The sequence below is a fragment of the Dasypus novemcinctus genome, chromosome 3 (genome assembly GCF_030445035.2).
Source record: "Dasypus novemcinctus isolate mDasNov1 chromosome 3, mDasNov1.1.hap2, whole genome shotgun sequence".
Classification (NCBI taxonomy): Eukaryota; Metazoa; Chordata; class Mammalia; order Cingulata; family Dasypodidae; genus Dasypus; species Dasypus novemcinctus.
The window spans coordinates 130,568,407-130,593,039 of NC_080675.1; the positions used below are offsets into that span (position 1 = coordinate 130,568,407).

At 35.1% G+C, this 24,633-nt stretch overlaps 1 protein-coding gene across 10 annotated transcripts in view; it reads left to right on the forward strand.

The window, feature by feature from the left end:
• The window catches only part of TCF12 (transcription factor 12), a 422,204-nt gene that overhangs the window by 170,540 nt on the left and 227,031 nt on the right, over positions 1-24,633 (forward strand). For all 10 annotated transcript variants that reach the window (XM_058294251.1, XM_058294254.2, XM_058294255.1 and 7 more), the window contains one exon: positions 21,276-21,378. In XM_058294251.1, coding sequence (XP_058150234.1) covers positions 21,276-21,378 — 103 coding nt within the window. The remainder of the gene's footprint in view (positions 1-21,275; positions 21,379-24,633) is intronic.

The window sequence follows — 24,633 nt, forward strand, 5'->3', positions numbered from 1 at the left end:
AGGCAGCATTGAATAGTAGACTTTGGGGTTAGGGTGCCTGGGTTCAAATCCCTCATCCTGCATTTACTTTTAGAACTTGGGTAAAATTTGTAAACTTATTTAGACTTATTTATTTATCTGTGGAATGGGTATAACAGTATCTAATTCATAGGTTTGTAAGGATAAAATGAGTAAAGTACTTTGTCCAGGATCTGGCAAATAATGTCTTCAAATGTGTGCTGAAGATATTGTTAATGTTGGCACAGAAAATCTAAATTACAGAGCATGAATTAAGACTTGGTGTGTATTTGGAATCACCCATCCATCCACTATGGCTTACGTATTTCACCTTCAGGCTAATAAATACAGGCCAATAATCAAAGGAACACTGTTTCACTATTACTCATTTACTTTGGGCCTACCCTTATTGATGAGTGGCTCTAGTCATAAGGTAAGGAAGGGGATGTAAATGGCTCATGGTCAGCTAAATCATGGATGGCAACAGAACTCAAAAGTTTTGCCCTGGGAATCCTACAGAACATGGAGTACTGATCTTAAGCCTGTGAGTCAAGATCTAAAACTCAGCATCACCCAATACTGGTGCAGTGGCTATAACAGCCAGCACAGCCCTGGGCATCAAGGCAGGCTACTGGCAACAAATTAAAAATTTTGTCACACCTCTGTCACATTTTGATGTATCAACTGCCTGGACTACTGTGGGCAGTTTTTAATCGTAGCACCTTAAGATGAACTAAGTACTTTAAAGATTAATCCATTTAAAAGGTGTTTCTTGAAGGTGTATTATGGCAAAGAACTGCCTATCAAATTCATCCTTACTGTTTGCATTTAAATGAGGTAAAAATGGGAGATTTTTTCCCTACTCAATTTTCTACAGTGCGAGTTCGGTAATTTATTTATGTCAAAGGAAAATGAGAAACTGCATGTATTTTAAGCAAGTAAATGATTGTCATAGAAATTTTGGAAAATACAGGCAAGTAAATTTAAACATCTTAACACTTTTGATTGATAATCAACTTTCTAGTTTTTTTCCTATAAATTTTATAGAAGATAAATACTACCATAATTTTTATTATGCCTTGCTCTTATATTTTCTACTTTTTATAAAAAGGCATTAACACACGGGAATGGCATTTATTTATTTATTTATATTTTTAATGTAAATGGTCAAGTCTTTCATTTATTCCATCCTCATTTTTTTTATATACTTTTTTATTATTTTTTTAAAAAAGATACTTAGATTACATAAATGCTACATAAAAAATATGTGGGATTTCCCATATGCCCTGCTACCTACCCCTCCCACATTTTCCCACATTAACAACCTTTTTCATTAGTGTGGTACATTTGTTACAACTGATGAATACATTTTGGAGCATTGCCACTAATGTGGATCAAAGTTTACATTGTAGTTTACACTCGCTCCCATACAGTTTTGTAAGTTATGCCAAGATAGATAATGGTCTGTATCTGTCATTGCAATGTCAGGGAATGGCATTTAAAAAGTTACTTTGAAGTATTTTATTTTACTGAATTTAAGACTCTTTGCTCTTTGGCTAGTATCCCTTCCTCTTGCAATTAATTATGCTTCTTTTTAAAAAAATTAATATATTTATAATTTATTTTTAAACGATAAATAGATCACACAAAATGTTACATTAAAATATATGGGAAGTTCCCATTTACCCTACTCACCACACCCCCAACTTTTCCCACATCAACAACTTCTTTCAGTAGTGTAGTACATTAATTGCATTTGATGAATACATTTTAGAACATTGCTACACAGCATGAATTATAGTTTACATTTGTAGTTTACACTCTCTCCCACTCCATTTAGTGGTTTATGGCAGGATATATAATACCCTACATCTATCCCTGCAGTATCATTCAGGACAACTCCAGAATGCATGGGTTTTAATAAAGTATGTTTTTCCTATTTTGTTTATTTTAGTTTCACAAATAACAGCAAATATTTCTGGAGTAAAGAAAATACTAGTGAATAGATAAGATAGTTACTGAGCGGTTATAATTTCAGCCATATATTGGACCTACAGCAGTAGGAGGTAAAGCTTCAAAATATGTATAATGTGACATATGTTGGAACAGAGTATCATTTTAAAAAATTTCTCCCCCTCCCCCACCCCCTCCCCCTCCCCCCCTCCCCCCTAGTTGTCTGCTCTCTGTGTTTCGCTGTGTGTTCTTCTGTGACTGCTTCTATCCTTATCAGCGGCACTGGGAATCTGTGTTTCTTTTTGTTGCGTCATCTTTTGTCAGCTCTCCATGTGTGCAGCACCATTTTTGGGCAGGCTGCATTTTCTTTCGCGCTGGGCAGTTCTCCTTATGGCGCACTCCTTGCGCGTGGGGCTCCCCTACGCAGCGTACACCCCTGCGTGGCACGGCACTCTGTGCGCGCATCAGCACTGCAAATGGGGCAGCTCCACACCTGTCAAGGAGGCCCTGGGTTTGAACCATGGACCTCCCGTTTGGTAGGTGGACACCCTAGCCATTGGACCAAGTCAGCTTCCCCAGAGTACCATTTTAACCCAATAACTTTCTTATACTCAACTTTCCTTGGTTACAAATAATACATGATAAAGCAGATGTATAAAATTTACATTGGAATCATGGTTTTAAATGTGAGCTCTTTAGAACTTAATGTGGCAGTGGTGGTATTAAGAGAAGAAATAATAGTCGCTAATATTATTTTATCATGTACTTATTAAATAATATAGACCAGTTCTTCTCAGACTTTACTGTGCATATCAGTGTCATGAAGATCTTGTTAAAATGTTGATTCTGATTCATTTTGTTATCTGAGGATCTGCATTTCTAGAAAGCGTCCATAATTTGCCAGTGCTGCTGGTCTGAGGACCAAGTTTTAGTACCAAGGATATTGACTAGTACTTTTCAAACTATCTATGAAAGTGTAGCTCTTTTATATATTTTTTTATATTTTCCAGTATGTCATAGGTCAATACTTTTTGAAAATACAGTAAAGAATGAATTTATAGAAAGTAAAAGGTGGAAAATTATATTAAATGAATGTACCCTTTCATTGAACCTTTTACCAGGTATAAAGTCAGTAGGTTAGTTTAGGATTAAACTAACAGATTTTATATGGTACACAATTATATTTCATAACATAATTTTTAAGGTTAGTTAATTATGAAGTTTATGTCACGATTTTTTTTTCTCAAACCACAGTGCTTAAGAAAAGTTTGCTAAACGAATAAACATCTATGCTCCTTTTACACTGTTTCCTTTGTCCATGGATTGTTTTTTTTTAAAAGAGGATTTGTGGATTTACAGAACAATCATGCATAAAATACAGAATTTCCATTTACAACCCTATTATTTACATTGGTGTGGCGATGTTGTAACTGATGAAAGCACATTTTCATAATTGTGTTAGTAGCTATAGACCATGGTTTAACTTTAGGGTTCCTTGTTTATTATATACTTCAAACGTGAACTTGCACTGCCAAATTACTTTGAACCATTTCTGAACATTTCTTATCAGTTCTTGTGCCTACCTTATTGTTGACAACAGGGTTACAAATGATCCTTGGAAGGGAAGGAGACGTGGCTCAGCAGATAGAGCATCTGCCTACCATATGGATGGAGGGTCCAGGGTTCAAACTCAGGACCTCCTGGCCTGTGTGGTGAGCTGGCCCATGCACAGTGCTGATGCACGCAAGGAGTGCCCTGCCATGCAAGGGTGTCCCCCATGTAGGGGAGCCCCACACGCAAGGCGTGCGCCCCGCAAGGAGAGTGACCCTGTGTGAAAAAAGCTCAGCCCACCCAAGAGTGGCGCCGCATACACCGAGAGCTGACGCAGCAAGCTGACACAACAACAAGAAAAAAGCAACTGAGTTTCTTGGTGCTACGTGAGAAGAATGCAAGCAGACACAGAAGAAGACAGCGCATGGACACAGAGAGCATACAACAGGGGGAAATGGGAGGGAAATAAAATAAATCTTTAAAAAAAACAGAGCTGGTTCCTTGAGAAAAATCAATAAAATTGACAAACTCTTAGCTAGACTAATAAAAAAAGAGAGAAGATGCAGTTACACAAATAAAGGAAATGAGAAAGGAGATATCACCACTGACCCCCTAGAAATAATGACTCTCATAAGAGGATAGTTTGAAAAGATATATGCCAACAAAAAGGACAATTTAGAGGAAATAGACAAATTCCTATGAGCAGCCTATATTGATGAAAGAAGAGATTGATGATCTCAACAAACTAATCACAAGTAAGGAGATAGGGTCAGTTATTAAAAACCCCCCAACTAAGAAGAGCCCAGAGCCAGAGAGATTCACAGGTGAATTCTACCAAATAATCTGGAAAGAATTAATACCAATCTTGTGTAAACTCTTCCAAAAAATCAAAATAGAAGGAACATTGCCTAACTCATGCTATGATCCCAGTATTACCTAATACAAAAGCCAAAGAAAGCACAAGAAAGGAACATTACAGACCAGTCTCTCTAATGAACCTTGATGCTAAAATCCTCAACAAAATACTTGCTAATCGTATTCAACAACACACCGAACAAATTATACACTGTGACCAAGTGGGTTTTATCCCTGGTATGCAAGAATGGTTCAATATAAAATCGATCAATATAATATACCACATAAGCAGATCAAAAGAAAAAAACATATGACCGTCTCTATAGATGCAGAAAAAGCATTCAACAAAACAACAAAATAGCACCCTTTCCTGAAAAAACCACTGCAAAAGATAGGAATAGAAGGAAACTTTCTGAAAATGATCAAGGGTATTTATGAAAAACCCACAGCTAAAATAATTTACAGTGGTGAAATCCTAAAATCTTTCCCTCTAAGATTAGGAATAAGACAAGGATGCCCACTATCACCCCTCCTATTTAACATTGTGTTAGAAGTACAATTGGGAAGGAAGAAGCCAAAATTTCACTGTTTGCAGGCGACATGTTCCTATACATAGAAAGTCCTGAGAAATAAACAACAAAGCATCTAGAACTTATAAATGAGTTTAGTAAAATCACAGGTTATAAGATCAGTGTGCAAAAATCAGTAGCATTTCTGTACACCAATAATGATTGCTCCGTGGAAGAAATCAAGAAAAAATACCATTTACAATAGTAAATAAAAAAATCAAATACCTAGGAATGAATTTAACTAAAGATGTAAAAGAATTATACACAGAAAACTACACAACACTCTTAAAGGAAATCAAAGATTTAAATGGAAGAGTATTCCTCATTCATGGATAGAAAGACTAAATATCATTAAGAAGTCTATTCTATTGAAACTGATCTACAGATTTAAGGCAATCCCAACAAAAGTCAATACAGCATTTTTTACTTAACTGGAAAAACTATGAAATTTATTTGGAAGGGATAGAAGTCCTGAATAGCCAAAGACAAATTGAAAAATAAAAATGAAATAGGAAAAATCACACTACCTAACTTGAAAACATACTACAAAGGTATAGTGGTCAAAATGGCATGGTATTGGCACACGAATAGACATATTGACCAATGGAACCGAATTGAGAGTTTCGATATAGATCTTTGCATTAACAGTCATGTGATATTCGAGAAGGACAACAACCCCGCTCAACTGGGAGAGAATGGCCTCTTCAACAAATGGTGCTTATGTAATATGTATAATGTATATATGTAATATATATGGTGCTTATCCATATGTAATAGAATGAGAGAGGATTACCGTCTCACACCTTATACAAAAATCAACTCAAGATGGATCAAAGATCTAAATATAAGAGCCAAGACCATAAAGACCTTCGAAGACAATGTAGGGAAGCATCTACAGGATCTTGTGATAGGAATGCAAATCAAAACTACAATGAGATACCGTCTTAACACCAATTACACTGGCAACTATTAAAAAAATGGAGGACTACAAATGTTGGAGTCATATGATGTGGTAGATTGGGAACCCTCATCCACTGCAGGTGGGAAAGTAGAAGGATCCAGCCATTGTGGAGGACAGTTTGGTGGTTCCTCAAAACTAGCTATAGATGTGTCATACGACCCAGCAATTCCACTGCTGGGTATATACCCAGAAGAACGGAAAACAAGGACATAAACTGAATATGTGTACACCGATGTTCATAGCAGCATTATTCACTGTTGCCAAAAGTTGGAATCAATGATGAATGGATAAACAAAATGTGGTATATACGTACAATGGAATACTATGCAGCTATAAGAAGGAATACAGTATTAACACTTAGAATAACATGGATGTATCTTGAGGACCTTATGTTGACCGAAGTAAGCGAGACACTAAAGGACAAATACTACATGACCTCTCTGATATGAACTAAGCAAATCAAGCTGTCTCAGATCCAGAGACTGGAAGATAGGCTTTTAGAAAATGGGGAGTGTGGGGTTGTGAGAGGAAGGATGTGAGCCAATGCCCACACTGGTGAAATCTGTGATAAAGTGGAGGTAAGTAATTGTGCAGTGAAGGGATAAGATGAGGGCATAGGGATACTATTTGGTTGGGTTTTGAAGACTTGAGGGGGGTAGGGTTGGGAGAGATGGGGGGGAGCAGGTAAATATGGGAGATTGTCCGGTATGTGGTTGAAACTATAATGTTGAGAAAACTCTTTAGAAACTATAATAAGGAAGGGTTACTGGTTTAAGGTGTTTGATGGAGGGCATCTGGCACAGGTTGCAGATGGGACAGACTTCTAGGGAGTGTATAAATGCTCATTATGTCGTAGTGTGCTATAGCAATGGGTGGAGACCCATACAATGAGCAGGAAGGTGTTATACCCCCATCCTAGGGAGACCGTATGTTCTCAGAGGGGATGGTGTCGCTTATGAACATGGATGGCTCCCAATGGGGGAGGACAGACTAGTGTGTTAAGCCCTCACCATTGTTGCAACTATATAGGAATCTTGTCCTTCAAGCAGTGAAGCATGGTTGTCACTGTAGTCCCTGAGGGTAGGGGTGAGAAGAATAGAATAGTTGAAAGAGGGGGTAACTGAGGCCAATGGGGGTGTTCTATGTCATCCTGCAATGATGGATACTGGCCATGTTAAATTTCACCAAAAATTTATAAAAGTGTATAGTCTAAAATGTCAACCATAATGGAACTGTAGTGGAACCATGGTTAGTAACTATGTTTTAATATCTATACATCAGTTGCAGCCAATGTAACATCCACATGTAAAAAGATCATTGCTGGGGAAAGGGGAAAAGACTTTGATGTTGGGCATATGGGAATCCCCTATATTCTATTTGTGACTTTACTGTGACCTAAAACTTGTTTGAAGACACAATTAAAAAAAAAAAAGTAGACACTAAGGAAGAAATGGAAGAGAGTGCCTTGCCATTGTATAGACAGGGCAACACCTATTACAGTGATGAAAGGCAAAACATCAAAAAAATTTTTTATGATATTTTTCATTTTTTAAGTACCCCAATTCATTTTTTATTTTATTTTATTTTCTGTAAATTATTATATATTCTATTTTTAATCTTTAAAGCTATCATTATTATTTCATTTTCCTATTAATTGAATTTGGCAAATATTAGACTTCATTTTTAAAGAAGTTTTGGATCACAGAGCGGTTCAACTGTGGCAGTGGAGGAGCACTGATGTGGGGTATCGTTGATGGGGGATGCATGAATGGTAGGGATTTCTCCAGGGTATGCATATAGGATATATACATGTGTTCGGATGCTCTTTGGGTATTGATAATAGTGGATAGAGTTTCACACAAAAACTGAGGGAGTGCTGAATTCCTATTCTGGGGAACTCTGTTGCACTCCCAGTGTAGCAGCAACAGTTCCCCAAGTGCAAGGACAAAGACCAGTGAAGGATGATCCAATTATGGGCCCTTGATAATGATGACTATTCTTATGAGCCTGTGTGCTTGAAATTTCAACTAGGCCTGGAGGGTGCCTAAGAGTTACCTCCTGAGAGCCTCCATGTTGTTCAGATGTGACCACTCTCTGAACCAAACTAAGCATGTAAATGCATTACCTTCCACACTGCGTGGGACATGCCTCCCAGGAATGAGCTTCCCTGGCATCAAGGGATTACTACCAAGCACCAGCTGGTGATGCAACTAGTAAAAGACATTTAATAAAAGGGGGAAACAGTAAAGACAAATGAGTTTATATGGCTTAGAGACTTCACAGTGAGTCGGGAGGTTATCACATGGTTTTTGCTTATACACATCTCAGCAGAATCTCAAAGACAGCCAAAATAGATAAAACCCCAAGTAGTGGTGCTCCTGAGGGCTACAGAGACACCCAGGTTCTACGGTCATGACAGATGGCTCTAGAGTTCAGTGTCTTGCCAGTTAGCCCTACTTTGGAACTTGTGCTCCTGAGTGTGATGGAGTTGAACTCAGATGTGACCTCTCTACACATGCCTCTTCTGTCACTTTTACTGAACCTGTGGTTGGCGTTCAGGTTGACGTAAACTCAGGAGACTTGAATCTCTGGACTGACTGTGTGGCATCTGGGCCCTGAGTCTCACCAGAGTTAAAATACCTACTCTCTGGTTTGTTGGACTTGCCCAGGTTGGCTAATAGGGAGGTGGGGATGGTCAACCACCGCACCAGGGAACGGAGAGAGTCTACAACTGCAAGCAGAATTCCATCCATCAGCCATGTGGAATCTAAGCCCTCTACTAAGTTAGAGGTGGAGTGGACATTGCCATCCCAGGGTCCTCAGGATAAAGGAATAAAATATGGATTAAAGTAGATTTACTGGTATTCTACTATAGAATTATTGTGACTCTAGGACAACTTGGTGTTGTCCTCCATGATATTGCAGTGACAGATGCAGGACATTATGTATCCTCGTTATAGCCCACTAAATGGATTGGGCGGGAGTGTATACTACAATGTAAACTATAATCCATGCTGTGTATCAGTGCTCCAAAATGTTTTCATCAAATGCAGTTAATGTGCCACAATAATATGAAAGAGTTTGGTGATGTGGGAGGAGTTGGGGGGTGGGGTGGGTAGTCTGGGTATATGGGATCCTCTTATATTTTTAATGTAGCATTTTGTATGATCTATGTATCTTTAAAATCATAAATTTAAAAAAATCTTTAAAAAATACAAAATATCAGAAAGTTATTAGAAAAGAACTTGCTAATGGAAGACAAAGAATCCATGAGTGATACTGAGTTATATTATTTAAAATAATAGCTCTTGTAACTTCCAATTAGAAGACAAAGGAATTAGAAGATGTTTAATTTTCTGGTAATTTTTAAGTTCCATGAGAAAGCCTAGTTTTTTCTTTGCCTCTTGATATATGTTTTTTCCTTTAGAAAATATATGGGATTTTAAAAATATTCTATATCATCATGAACGTAACCTTCAATAAACCATAGCTAGGTGTGAAGTTAATGTTAGTTTCGATTTAGGGTTTCTCAAAAAGTTTATATATGTTGCACTATATTTCATAGCATAATTCTTAAGGTAGTTAATTTTTCTAATTGAGTTTACTTTGAGCTGTTTTTAATTTTGTTCTAAATGGAACATAAGTTTCTGACCTGAAAGGAATTTGGCTTCCATAGATTTTTCCAATTACTGAGAAGCAGACAAAATCTAAATATTAGAAACCACCAACAGAATATTATGATTGTTACCTGGAGTGGGTGTTCATAGTAATGAGCAGAAACAGAAAGTGCTTAGAATAAAGATGTTTAAAAATTCATAGAATCGAACATTGTCCAATTTTTGTTTTCTATATTTTTACACACATCATTTTTTCTGGAATTACTTGTTCATAAAACTGCCAAGTAAAGAAGCAGCATGAATTTAATTTGCATTTTTGCCCTCGAATTTTATATAGATAATGGTTATAGTATGGGTGAGTTAATAATTTTTTAATGAAGTCATTTATTTTACCTCATTTTTTACTTGTCCTTGCTTTACTTCCTTCTGTATGTTATAGATCATGTGTTAATGGATATCTAGTCATTTGTGAAGAAATAAACTTGCGAAATATTCAAGGGTAACATTTGACTCCTAAAGGTAAACTCTACTAAGGGCAGAGGAGTTTTTTCTAAGCACTTTGAAACATTCAGATTTAACTGAATATTGAAGCTGATTTTAAAATTCTCCTGTAAAAGGACTTTACCTCATTCCCTTAGTAAGTTTTCTATTCACTATATTTTATAGGGAACCTTTGCAAAGAGAATAACTACAACATGAGTAGCTTTTATGTACTTACAGTCTTTCATAAATACTTTGGAGATTATGGAGATTCTTGATGTTATTCAGTGGCAAATCGAAATCAAAGAATCCATGTTCTATTACTCGATTATGAATATATTTATCATGTATAATATTTGTTTTACCAGACAACAACTACTTATTCTTCTATATTATTTATATATATATAAATTATATATATATATATAATATATATATATAACTTTCTTTTTGCATCCATTTGGTGTATGCCTGACTGACCCTAGAGGAATTTTTATCTTTCATATGTTTTTACATGCACTATATAGTATATATTATATACTACATATTAGATATGATACATACATTTTGTTCATTTCTATTTCCATTACTTCTGTAAAGTAAATAGTGGTTGAGATTGTCCAATAATTTGTTTCTTTTTTTATATTTATCCAGTGGTATGTACCTTTGTGTTAAAAATCTCCTGTTGGGGAGTGGTATAGCTCAGTGGCTTGAGCTTCTGCTTTCCATGTTATGAAGTCCTGGGCTCAACCCCGGGTACCTACTTAAAAAAAAAAAAATCACCTGTTGATTTAGTAATGATGTTCCTCCAAGTGAATAATTTTTTTTTTAAAGATTTGTTTTTATTTATTTCTCCCCCACCCTGTTCCCCCCATTGTCTGCTCTCTGTGTCCATTTGCTGTGCGTTCTTCTGTGTCTGCTTTTATTCTCATTAAGCGACTCCAGGAACAAATCCTGGGACCTTCCAGCATTCCCACGCAGGGGCTCCTGTGCAGAGCCTCATTCCCATGTAGGCCAGCACTCTACGTGGGCCAGCCTTCTGCATGGGACAGCTCACTGTGTCGGCCAGCTCGCCTTCATCAGGAAGCCCTGGGTATTGAACCCTGGACCTCCTATATGGTAGATGGGAGTGCAATTGGTTGAGCCACATCTGTTTCCCAGAATAATTAATTCTCCAGTTTTGCAGGGCTTACTGTTAAAATTGAGTTGAAGATTTGTGTAGGTTTTAAAAATATACTAATATTAATCTGAAAATATATATAAAATGTAATTTAATATTTCATTAAGAAAGTATTTTTCAATTACTGTGTTTATGAAGTCACAGGCTATGATTGTTCAAGGTCTTTGTTAATCTGGTTTTGGTCCTGTTACCCTCACATTTAAGCATATAGTACAGCAAATTGAAATGTATTTTCTCTTACTGAAACCTATTCTTGTGAGTTCCACTTATGGGAAAAGATACAAATTTGCCAATTTTTAAAATTAGTAATCACCAACATCCATTGCACCAATTACTAGGTGAGTTGCTGGGAACTATAAAATTTATTCTCCTCTTAGAGCTGCTTAATATATTTTAATATATTTAAGGCTCTGAGAAATCCTGCAAAACAATTTTTAAAAATCCTGTTTAACTCTGGCTAATCCAACATTTACTTATAATCTTTCTGTTACATAACTTCTAAAAATCAGTTGAGAAATACTAAATACTTAATACCAATTCTTAAAACTTTTGATTTCTAATTTCAAACAAAAACTAAACTTAAATTTATGTGTTTTTTCTTTTGAGATTTTAATTTTTTGTAGCTTTTAAAAACCTGTAATTACCTTCTGTAATCATGGATAAAGAAACGTAGAAAAGGGAATAAAAAGGAAATATGAAAACTTCATTCCATTATCAGCAAATGCTATATTCTTTTAATACTAAAACTTATAAGCTGCAGACTGGGAGAAAATATTTGCCAATCACATTTCTAACATAGGACTTCAGAATTTATAAAGAACTCTCAAAATTCAACAGTAACAAAACAAACAGCTCAGTGAAAACATGCAAAAAGACTTGAATAAGCACTTTACCAAAGAGGAAATAGAGAAGGTAATTAAACACATAAAAAATATTCAGTGTCCTTAACTATTAGGGAAATGCAAATGAAAATGACATAGAAGATACCACTACACATCTATTAGAGTTTAGCCACTCTAAAATTTTTTTTTAATTCTGACAATACCAAGGGCTGGTGAGTAGGCAAAGCAACTGGAAATCTCATATATTGCTGGTGGGAGTGCAACATGGTACAGCTTCGCTAGAAAATAATTTGACCATTTCTTATAAAGTCAACATTACATAGCTATATGACATTACACTCTCGTTCCTAGATATTTTCCCTATAGAAATGGAAATTTATATATAAACAAAAAACCTGTTCATGAATGTTTGTAACGACCCTATTTGTAGTCACATAAAATTAGAAACAACACAAATGTCCCTTCAACATGGATAAACAATCTGTGGTATATCCATACAATGGAATACTGCTCGGTAATAATAAAATAACATACTATTGAAAATTACAGGAACTTGAATGAATCTCTAAGACATTATGCTGAGCGAAAGGAACCAATTTCAAAAAGTTTCATAATATATGGTTCCATTTATGTATCATTCTCAAAAAGACAAAACTAGAGTGTGGGAAAACCAAAACAAATCTGTGGTTGCCAGACGTTACGGGTGAAGGGATGATGTGACTGTGAAGAGATAACACAAAGGACTTGTGGGTGGTGAGAGAACTGTCCTGAATTTTTATTGTTTTTACTCACTGATTTAGCTTAAACTCAAGAAAATGTCACACTATATTCATATTTAATTTCCTGACTCCTCATTGACCAAGTTGTTTAGTGGACTAGAGTAGATTTTAGTTTTTACTAGTAGGTAAATGGTAAAGTAGGTCAGTGCTAGCTAACCACTGGTAAAATGATACTGAGTGGGGAGACTGTTATTTGTCAGTGCTCATTTTTATATCACACCCCTGACTTCTTAAGGGGCCTAGAGGGTCATTGCTATTGCATAAGATGTGTTAGAGCTATTATTTCTCCCCTTAGATACTTAGGCATTTCACTTGAAAGAGAATAGTTGCCATTTCTTAAAGTAGACAAATCTACAACCTTAAAGTAGAATCCATGATACTTCACAGTCACAGTTTTGCTTAGTTATTAGACTAAATGCATGCATCCATCCTCATTTAGTGAGTCACCTTAGTGAGTATCTAGAATTTTGTTGTTGTGGTAGCTTGAAAAACAACAATAACAAAAGTCTTTATTGAAGGCACAAGCATGTTTTGCCTGTATACAGAATCAATGAGGATTGCATCTTGTGACACAGGATACATGAAGTTATTAAAAATGTGCCTCTGAGTTTTAATTTTTTAAAATATGCAATGCTTTTGATACGTTATTTTTAATTAAGTCTTTATTGGGAAATTGTCTAAGATTCTTACACTCTTGTATTTTTTCTCAAATCTTAAATCTTCCATGTGTATGACTTTATATAAAGTGTATTATAATGATTCATTAGCTTATAAGTTTTTAAATGGAAAGGGAGTTCAGAATTGAACAATATAGAAGGTTGGGAGCATATAATGTGGGAAAAGTTTGCCAGAATTAATCTTTTAGAAGCATCAAAAAGTGCTTCACTCATTTTTATTGAACTTTGTTAAGGAATCTAACAAGGACTTTGGGAGCAGTATTATTTTATATAATATGAAATAATGGTGAAAGACAGTGGGAAGCTACTTTCTGTAATTTGCTAATTCAGAGTTTGAGTCTGTTTTGTAATCTTGGTTATGTTCCTCTCAGCTTTTGTTTTCTAAAATGTAAAATGAGACCAGTATTTGCCACACTTGCCTCCTAGTGGTAGATTTAGAATCTCTTGTCAATTGATGTGAGGCTTGTGGTATTCTTACGCATTCAGTTCTCACAATCCCCTACTTCCAGACTGTTGACAAGACAGCTTCACTAGCCTTCGTTCTTCATTGGTAGGTCGATAAAATAAGTGTGAACAATATGGCCTTTTGGGGCTCTAAAATGCTATCATATGTAACACTTGGATTCAGTAATGTATATTTTGCTTTCACTGTTTCAGTATATCTTTTCCTATGAAATCTCATGGTGCTTTCATTTCTCCACATATAAGGTGAACTTTTAAGCAAAGAAAATCCGGAAGCCTTTCTTCTTATAAAGTTTCATAAACAAAAGCCGGAGCAAGAGAGCATCACTTGGATTGTTTCTATCAGATGCCATTAGCAATTATTTGGATAAACTTATGCATGTTGATAGGCTTAGTTTAAAACTAAACCTGTGTGAACTTTCATAGATGATCCTCTGGGATCTCATGTTCAGAAGTACTATATGCCCTTGTGTTCAGTAGTATTTCATGTATTCATCTTTATTTTCTGAAGGTCCTTTCCACCTCTGTAAGTTTTTGATTCTCCCTTCCCTCCTACTCATGCCAATTCAAGAATTGTTCTTCATTCTGAGGTTAGAGTAGTTTTGCAAAGTTCCTTCTTATGGGTGAGCCTCTGTTATTGGTCTCCTCCTTTGTTATTTGTCTTAAAAGGCCACTTTTTTCTTTTTTTTTGAAAACAAAAACAAAAACACTTAGCATTCCGGAGTGAGAAGTTACCTGGAGAGGTTATCCATCTTTCAACAGAAACATAAGCACTTATTTACATGCAAAATCTTGTCCTGGTATCTTTTGGGATCGTAAGAAAGGAGTAAAATCATTCTTGCCCTTTAGGAATTTATGGATGTAGATGACCATTAAAATCTGTCAAGAAAATTAATTGTAGGTTAGTTCCTGTCCTGTTAAAGGATAGCAGAACCTTAAAATATTGAATACTAGTAGCTCTTCCAGATGATTCGTTCATTACAGGGAGGGCATTGTCCTTAAATTTAACAAAGACTTGTTCAGTCCAGTTATACAAGCTGGTACCTTTACAGCCTTGCTTCTCCTAGTTATTGTATATTCTGTAGAGGAAGTGCTTGAACGTTTATATCCAGAACACTGCAGCATTTCAAGATTTAGCATCTGCAACCTTACCTGCTATGTGTATGCCAGGCATTTTACTGGGCATGTAATTGTGAATAAAACAGGCATCATCCCTGCCCTCAGAAAATATGAAAGCCACAACAATATCGAAGTGGAATGATGATGATAATGGCTAACATTTACTCTGTGCTTACTATATGCCAGCCACTTTTCTCATGTGCTACTTACGTTACAACAGCCTGTGAGATGAAGGTAGTGTTCATCCCTGTTTTACAGATAAAAAACCTGAGGCAAGAGAGATTAATTTACCCCAGGTTACTCTGCTAGTATGTGGGTAAGATGGAATTCACATCTGTCAGTGTGGCTCCAAAAATTCCACACTTAACCTAATACACTGTACTGTGTAGTTGTGACTTAATTTAAATGAATAGACAATTTGAGTAAATATGATCAGTGCTAGGATGGAGATGCTTAAAGTTATATGGGAGCACAAAATGAGTTCGTTTTGTTTGGGTCAAGGAAAGCTTTGCTAAGAAACTTTGAAAGAATCCTCTCCCCCCACCCCTCTTTTAACCATTGAAAAGAATTGGAGAGAATATTTTAAAAGAGAATAAGACAATGTTTTCATATGAAGAAATAACTACATAGGTTAGGAAAACTGGGTCTATTCTGAACTCGATAAATTTCTCTGGTAATTGCACATTATATGTTGAGTGAAGTAAATTTAAAAATCAGCTGTTTAAAAAATAAACTAGGGAAGTAGATATGGCTCAAGCAATTGGGCGCCTGCCTACCACATGGGAGGTCTTGGGTTCAGTCCCTCCCTAAAGAAGACGAATAAGACAGCAAACTAGCACAGCGAGCTGATGCGATGCCCTGATGCAATGAGATGACACAATGAGGAGGCACAAAGATATACAACAAGCAGGGAGCAAATGTGGCTCAAGTGATTTGGCACTTTCCTCCCACAAGGGAGGTCCTGGGTTTGGTTCCTGGTGCCTCCTAAAAAGAAGACAAGGAGATAGAGCACACAACAAACAGACAAAGAGAGCAGACAGCAAGGTCAAACAAGGCGGGGTGCGGGGGTGGGGAAATAAATCTTTAAAAATAAAAATAAATCAAAAGAAAAAAGTTCTTGTATTTTGAAGTGACAAACTAGATCATATTATACTACTATATACTAGATACTTTTGGGTTTGTTTTTTTTTTAATAGAATGGAAGATTTGATTGATTACATGTAGTTTAGATTAGTTTAAAAATGCTAGCAGCTTTGATTACTTAGGGTCTGTTTGTCACCTTATTACAGAGCTTGTGTCTAAATCCCCTGTACCATGAAATAAGTATAGAGAAAAGTATAAAATGCACTTAGTAGAACACTATTCATCATATCAAAGCTTTTGTGAAGTGGCATTCATTAATAAATGGTACTATGTATGATTTACAAATAAAACATTGTAAATTTAGACAGTTGAAGTATAAAATTGAATAGTTTTTTGTAGTTTTTTCATATATCAACTGATTTTATCAGTTATTAATCTCCGAGTACCTTCCATTATTATTATGAGATGGACACAGTCATTTTTTTTCCCTTTTTTTTTTTATTGTGATAACACATACATACACGCAAACATATATGGCATGAAGTTTGCCATTTTCACAATTTTTAAGAGTACAATTCAGTGGCACTGTATTGCTACTATAAATACCATTCATTAACAAAACTTTTTTTTCTTCCCAAAAGGAAACACTATACCCATTAAGCAATAACGCCCCATTCCTCCCTGTCCCTTGTCCCTTGTCCCTGGTAGCCTCAAATCTACTTTCTGTCTCCATGAATTTGCCTATTCTGGAAATTTCATGCAAGTGGAATCATACATTATCCGTCCTTTCATGTCTGGCTTATTTAACTTTACATAACATTTTCAAGGTTCATCCATATTGTAGCATGTATGAGAACTTCATCCTTTTCATGTCTGAATAATATTCCATTGTATGGCTATGTGACATTTTTATCTATTCATATGTTAATAGATACTTGGGTTGCTTCTATTCTTTTGTTTTCTAATATCTGCCTCATCTGTCCTTCTAAATTTCTTCTCCTGTTTTATTAAAATGAATTTACCTTCTATTTAGTATACAAAAAACAATTTTTTTTGCTTTTTTTTTCTTCTGGGATATATAGCAAATTTTCTTCAGAGTTAGTTTCTTTCTTTTAGGAAATTATTTCCTTTCCTTTACCATGAGTCTTTTTTTTTCAAACCCTCTGTTGATTTATTTATGTTTTTTCATCTTTGAATAAGCTTGTTATTATCCAGGTCTTTTGCTTGCCAATAGACAGTGTGTAAACAGTCATTTTTAAAACATGTATTTGGAAATATTTTTGTGCTCAGTGGCATACTGTTACTAAATAGTTACCATAATAGATAATTCTATTAGTATTAGTATTGCCCTATTCTTATTGTAGCATTTATTATCTCTTGTTTATAAAAATCAATTTTTAAAATTAATGTTTATTTTCATGGTAAAAACCTTTCTACAGAGTTCAAAGTCTTAATTAGGAGCCTCAGGGGTCAGGTTTAGCTCCCTTTTATTAGCTGGGTAACTCTGTCAGTTTAAAATATGCATCACTATGGTTTTTTATTTAATTACTTCACTGGTTTACTTCCCCTGTATTCCAAAATTGAAATAGCATTCATTTCTCAATTCTGTTGATTGATGTACTTGGGCTTCATCTTAACCATTGCTTTCCTTTATTCCATTTGTTACTCCAGTCACTCCTTCAGGCTGGTCATCTTCTGATGATTTTCTCTAGCCCTTTGATGTTTTTGGTTGGCCACTGTATTATTCCTCTTCCTTGCCTGCTATTCTGCCAGCCTCAGGACTGCATTGTGTTATGGCATTCTTTTCTTTTGCCTTTTCTGCTTAGGAGTAGTGATAGTTAAGGGAGGCTATTTAAATGCTCAAGTAAACCAACCCATTTCATTCACTGAGGCTTAATTTAACAACTATCTTCTACTTGAAAATACATGAATGAATTATCATACATACATATACACCTAAAATATTTTGTTATTCCAGTTACTTTGTGATCTGTGAGCATGATTTTAAATTCCAAAAAAAATTTTTTTTGTGGGGAAGTGTTAGTGCAGGTGTGATGTATTTATTAAATAACATACAGTAGAGTGTGTACTTAGTAAGAGATCCTTCGTTTTTCACCTGACTTATAAAGGGGTCTGTGGATCTAAAAAGGTTGCCAATATGCAATTTCTCCCTAATTTATACTTACCTGGAAGCATCTGGTCTTTTAATGTGCTTCTACTATGGGCTGCTTGGCTTTTATAAAACTTTCTAGACTAGTTATATATATATGAAAAGTTATATATATATGAAAAAAATCTTAATTTCCATCTTGTCTTGGTCCTTGCTACTGAAAGTGTGGTTTTTCAGACCGGCAGAATCAGGATCACCTGGAAGTTTGTTAGAAATGCAGAATCTTAGGTCCTGCCCCGTACCATTACAAATCTGAACCTGCTTTTTAACAAGATCTGTAATCAACTGTTGTGAAAACATGGAAGTTTTTGAACCACTGTTCAAAGTATTTTTCAGCTAGATAACACATTAACATGCTGCTAGGTATTCATGTACTTTATAGAACTTGTGGTGATCTTATGTAAGTTTTTTGTAAATTATTCATCTTTGTTCACCAAAAGCAATATTCTGCAGTGATAGCACTGCTAAAATGTGGAAGCAGTGACAAGGATAATATCTAACAGTAGCCAGTCTTAGTCTTTTAGGCAAGGTTTTTGTATATATTAGATCTGAAACCTTTCCTTTTGTATCTGTAGATAAAGAACTATCCCTTTCTTGGCTCTTGGGCAATGACTTTTAAAGAGGATTATGTGCATTAAGATCAACGTTTGAGGGTTGGGAGAAATACTCAAATTTCTATTTAGTATTTTTTATCTCAAATGAGATATTTGATATTTGGATGGTAAACAATTTGTGAATTGTTTGTAGACCCCTACTCTGTGGTCCAATATGACAATACCAGATTGTATGAGTGGACTGGGAAATGAATTTGTAGTAACTTGCCCCATATGGGTGAACAAATGTTGGCTAAGGCATAGTATTTTCTATTATTTTTGTATGATTGATAGTAAAATAATTATTGTGTTCTCCAAGTGCACATTAATGGACGCTTAGAGGTAGATATCCCTAAAGCAGTCTGAGGACAGAAAAGTTAACCTGGTCTTCTAAACTATGCTGCATATAGTCCATAAAGCTAATAAATTATCTGTATATAGCCATTTGATGAGACTCGAAACTTCCTTAGATATATACGAATGTTTTAGGTAACAGTTTTTTAAAAAGTCTAATGTTGTATTTTTATAGCCATGAAATAAAAAGTTCTTTTTATTGTACTTCATTCAGAACTGAGAAAAACAAAATTAGTCTTTCAGTATCCTTAGTGTTCAAATGAAATGTGAACAAAAAGACTGGCCTATAAATGCATTTCTATTTGCATTTTTTAAGAGTCATGCTATAGTTTTATGATAAATAAAATTTCAATGTGTTTTTAGGGTTTCCATGCCTTGTTTTGATTGTGTGCCCATGAAGGCAGTAGGAGGGGTATCAGAGAGAACATACATACCCAGGTGTGTATGAGATAGTGGTGTATCACTTAGCAGTTTAAGGGTATTTTTCATAAGCAACAAAATAAACTCCATGGAGTGACCTTAGCTAGGAGCCATTTCTCTTTTGTATACAACTGCTATTGCATGTGGCTCTGACAGACAGGACTGTGGTGTAGTTACCAGAGGACACCCTTCTGGTCATAACCAAGTTGTAAATGTCACCCAAATTCTTTTTGAATGTCTATCACATGTGTGTCAGTGATTCTAAAGTAGATAAAAATGAAACAGATTCATTTGGGAGTTACCGCTCCCAGAAGATTAGTTTGAAAACAGAACAGCAGAAGGAGTTGTGACATGCATCCATAAGCAATTGTAATGATTTGACAGTTATTTAGCCCTCAGTTCCTAGCCCTGTGGTTGAACTGACAGCACGCCTGCAAAGATAGTGAGGCCTGTTTCAGCCCCATTAATGTCTTCTTGAATGGTAGCCTGCAGTCTGGGTAATGATAAATGTTCAGTGATTGATGATTTTATACTCCCAGGGGATTCTGGGTGGTTTCTAGTTTTTGTGAGCCCAAGCAATTTTTATCCTAGCATGGGCTTCTTGCTGTTAAGTTTGTCTGGTCTTTGCTATGATTGTTTTTAATTGGCAGAAGACTGGGTATCACTTATAATTTTAATCAACTAGGGTTCAAAGCCTTGTTCAGCAACAGTATGATTTTGGAGGAGATGCCATACTTTAAGAATTTGAGAACCAAAACTGTTTTGAATCCACAGGGCTTTTGTTAAATCAGTTAATTTTATTTGTAAGTTTTGGTATAGTTTTTTCCTCCTTTGCTTTTAAAAGAAACATGTTTTAAGCTATAAAAAGAGCAATTAAATAACAGCTATTGTGAAATAAACAATGTTTTATTGTTTTCATGGTACTTTGGATTTCATTTTCAAACCCATGAAAATTTAAATTGGCTGTTTCAAAAAGTGCTTTCTTTTTAACATGGCTTTTTTTTATAGAAGTGTATCTTATACTAGTATTAAAAGGAATACAAATAGACCTTTTAAAAAATATTTGTTTGTCATTTAGGAAAGGATCCGTTTCTGGTGTATTGATTGTGGGTGATTTTTAGTATCTTAAGTATAAAATGTGATTCTCTTAGCCCTTTATTGGTAGTAACTGCATGGGGCCAGAGAAAAAACAGGAAGATGAAGATAAGCATTTTCCTAACTTACTATAACTCAAAAATGTAGTTTTTCAGTCATCCTTTCTTTAAGTAATCCACACATTTTCCTTTTGGCTGTGAAGATATGTTAGGGTTAATTTTAGTAATTGTTTATGGAATTTTTCTAGACCTTTCTCCCCTCAGAAACCCTGATACTTTGAAAACATTGATGCTCATGATCAGTGTTCGTTTGCAGAAACCCACTTTTCTATATGATCAATAAGGAAAAGTCTTTTAAAACCATAAAAAGAATAAAAGGATTTCTGCCTTTTAGTTTTTCAGAAAATGAGTAAGGAATGTCCATTTGTAAATCTGTATATTACTTAGATGAGTGTCATTACACTCAATTAGCAGAACTGCCAAATAATCGCTTTAATTCTCTGGTCTTTTTTTCCCTAGGGTTTTACAGACAGCCCTCATTACAGTGATCACTTGAATGACAGTCGATTAGGGGCCCACGAAGGCTTGTCCCCAACACCTTTCATGAACTCAAATCTGATGGGTAAGTAGGTTATTCTCTGCAAGTAGTCTTCTGAAAGCCTCTTTGGTCAGAAACAGTTTTCATCCCCTTTACTGGGAAGGATACATCAAATGTCCACAAGAAAGTTCCCTAGTGTCTGGTAGCATCCAAGGCTTTCCTTGTTTACCTTAGCTTGAGGAGCAAGCATCCAGAAATGTGGGGCCTTCACTTAGCACATTCTTGTCATTGGTATCAAAAAGGAAACAGCAATGTTTGAACTGTGGGCTTGGCAGGTGTCTTTGTAACCCGTACCCCCAATTGTTACATGTTTTCAGGTTTCTGAGGAAGAACATTGTTGTTTTAGAGATAATTGTGATTTACTATTTGTCTTAACAGATACATGTATGTAGTACTTAAAAATAAGACAAAGTAATGTTATAGGTAGATTAGACTCATGTTGGACAGTATTTCTTTTATTTGATTAAAAATAGTACTTTTAGATGTTGTAACATTTGTTTTCTTTTTTTTAATTGTATGTTTTTGAAGATACATAGCTCACAAAAAAGGTTACATTAAAAAATATATGATGTAGCATTTGTTTTAAGCACTTGAGTTTATGCTGGAATTTTAAAAATACATACTTTCATTAGGGAAGTTGTGAGCTTATAATCATGCATACTGTGCAGAATTTCCATACAGCACCTCTCCACCAACATCTTATTGTTGTGGAACATTTGTTACAGATGGTGAAAGAACATCATCAGACTGTTACCTCGAACTGGTCTCTAGCGTACATTTGGTATTTTGGGACTGTTTAACATGGTGAACCACGTGGTGGAAGATGGACTGTGTTTAACAGTACAAATATGAGAGTGTTCTCTCATGAACTGTAAGAAACGTACAATGCTAATGCGTGACGTTAATAGTAGGGGGCTATGTAAAAAACTATATACCATGTTGGAGATTTTTAAAGTTCTCGTCTGCAAAAGTGAACTTGCACTTTTAAGGCTATGACCCCTCTACCTGTACTTGACTTTTATACTTGACAGAATGGTTTAAGGCTAGCTGTTCTCTGTATCTACCTCTACCTCTGTAAAACAAACAGATGCACAGACATTCCTCCTTCCCTTCTTCTGTCCCTTCTTTCTTTCTCATATAACAGTTTATAGTTGATCAGTCTGCAAATGCAAAGCCCAAGAATTTTTTTTCAGTTTGGATGCCTTTCTTTTTTTTTAGTGATTATTTTACCTTTGTTGTAAAATATGACTTAAAAGAATCTCTGTGTTTTATGACGTTGTTTTTCCTTGTTTATGCTAGGGCTGAACACATTATTAGGGCAAAGAAATGAGAGACAAAGACTTTTAAAATCTGTCTTACTGGTTATCATTGGCATCATGTAAATAGGAGAGGTTTGTATAATTGACATTGATTTCATTCTATTTCTTGTGGATGTGACCTATATTGTGATCTTAGAATTGTCTTTTTAAGACACCGCCACACTAATCTAAGTAGATTACCCAAATCCAAAATCCTGGTGTCTACATTTCTTTATAAATGATATTGCTTTGCCACAGTCTTTTTGTATTCTCTATAAAGTGTTAAGGAGACAAAAGTCTGGTATTTTAGTGTGGATTTTGCCTAATGCAGGTACCAGTTTAAATCCAAAATCATTGAGTATGATACAAAATTTAAAAATTTAATCAACACTTAAACTGTCTTTAAAACTACAATTTGTTTCAATAGAAATGCAAATGAAAATCATGGTTTTTAAATATATTATCTTTCTGGGTAAAATTCAGAATTAAATTTAGAACAAAACGATTATTCTTGGGTTTATCCAGGGAAAACTTTCTAATTTTTAAAAATTTTTATTTAGCTTACCATTAAAAGTAAAGTAGATTTGACACTCCAAACCATATCCTTTTGGAGTATAACTTTTACCCTAGTAGCATTTAATTTATAGTAAGTATGTATGGTAGAGCAAGTTAAAGCCAGTGTTCTTGTAATTTTGAATTGGACTAAGCTTTCTTCATGGAGGCTGTCTATAACTCTGAATTGTGCAAAAGCAGAAATTGCCCTTTTTATATTTATGTTCTTGCCTTTATTGTTAGTTCACTGAGATGACTCTTAAGCCTGTAAAATTGTAGTATTAGTACAGTTTTGAGTCAGCGTGACTATCAAAATTGTGGGGTAATAAATGTGGGAATTAAATGAATTCATAAGAGGTGTGCGTGTCAGTCTATTTTTTCTGAGCAGCTGTTGACTAAAACTATTTCTGTAATTTGGTTTGAGGTAACATTTTCTTAGAGCAATTATGATCGTGTGCATGTTGGTTTCTTTGGTTTACAGGTAATTATTAGAATATTTTTATAGTCATTCATACTCTGTATAAAGTTAACTTCTGAAAAAAGTCGAGATAAAATAACCCGGTCGATCTCACTGTTGAAATGTAAAAAAAACTGCATTCATAGGAACTACATTGTATAATAGACCAGGTACATCTACACAGATCATGTGTTTTTATTTTAAGTTTTAATTAATCTTAAAGTGTTTACATATAAAAGAAGGGAAAATAATCCTGAAAAGTTTAGGCAGATTTGTTTAAAAGGAATTAGCTGGTCATTGGCAATGAATGATTTACTACACTTCCTGCTCATTATTTTCAGTAAAAGTAGTGAGATGAGGTACCTCTATCTGAAAACATAGTACATCTCCATTATCTTTGGAGATGAATGTCTCTTAAGTTGGAGAGCAATTCCTGGTGGCAACAAGCAATCCAACTTGATGTGAGCTGGTGTAATTGAACTGTTAGATACCCAAGTTTGTGAGTTTTAAGTACTCAGTGGAGTTTCAGGGAATAGATTCACTTTTCTAGTTTTCTGATAAGTTAAGGAAGTTTCAGGCTGAAAACTTAAATTGTTAAAGCTGGTTGCGACAGTAAGGCAGTATTAGAAGCATTTGGAACTGTTTATTACAACAGGTAATACTGGAGACTGGTGGCATGAAGGATGAGTGCTCAGAAACAGTTAAAACTAATAGGAAAGCAGTAACATATTTCATCATTTCTGTCAACATATAAAAACAACATTAGGGGGCACATGATCGTATGGCTGGGAAATGTTGTTATTTTGTGTATTATGTTCAGCAATAGCATATTTGCCTGAAGAGATAGTGGATTATAAAGTGCTACTGTCTCCCATGATGGAATTCTCAAACACTTTAATGATTTTGTACTTTGCAAAAATAAGAAATTTTATCTAACAAGGGTTGGTAATGATTCAATAATGAACAATTTGC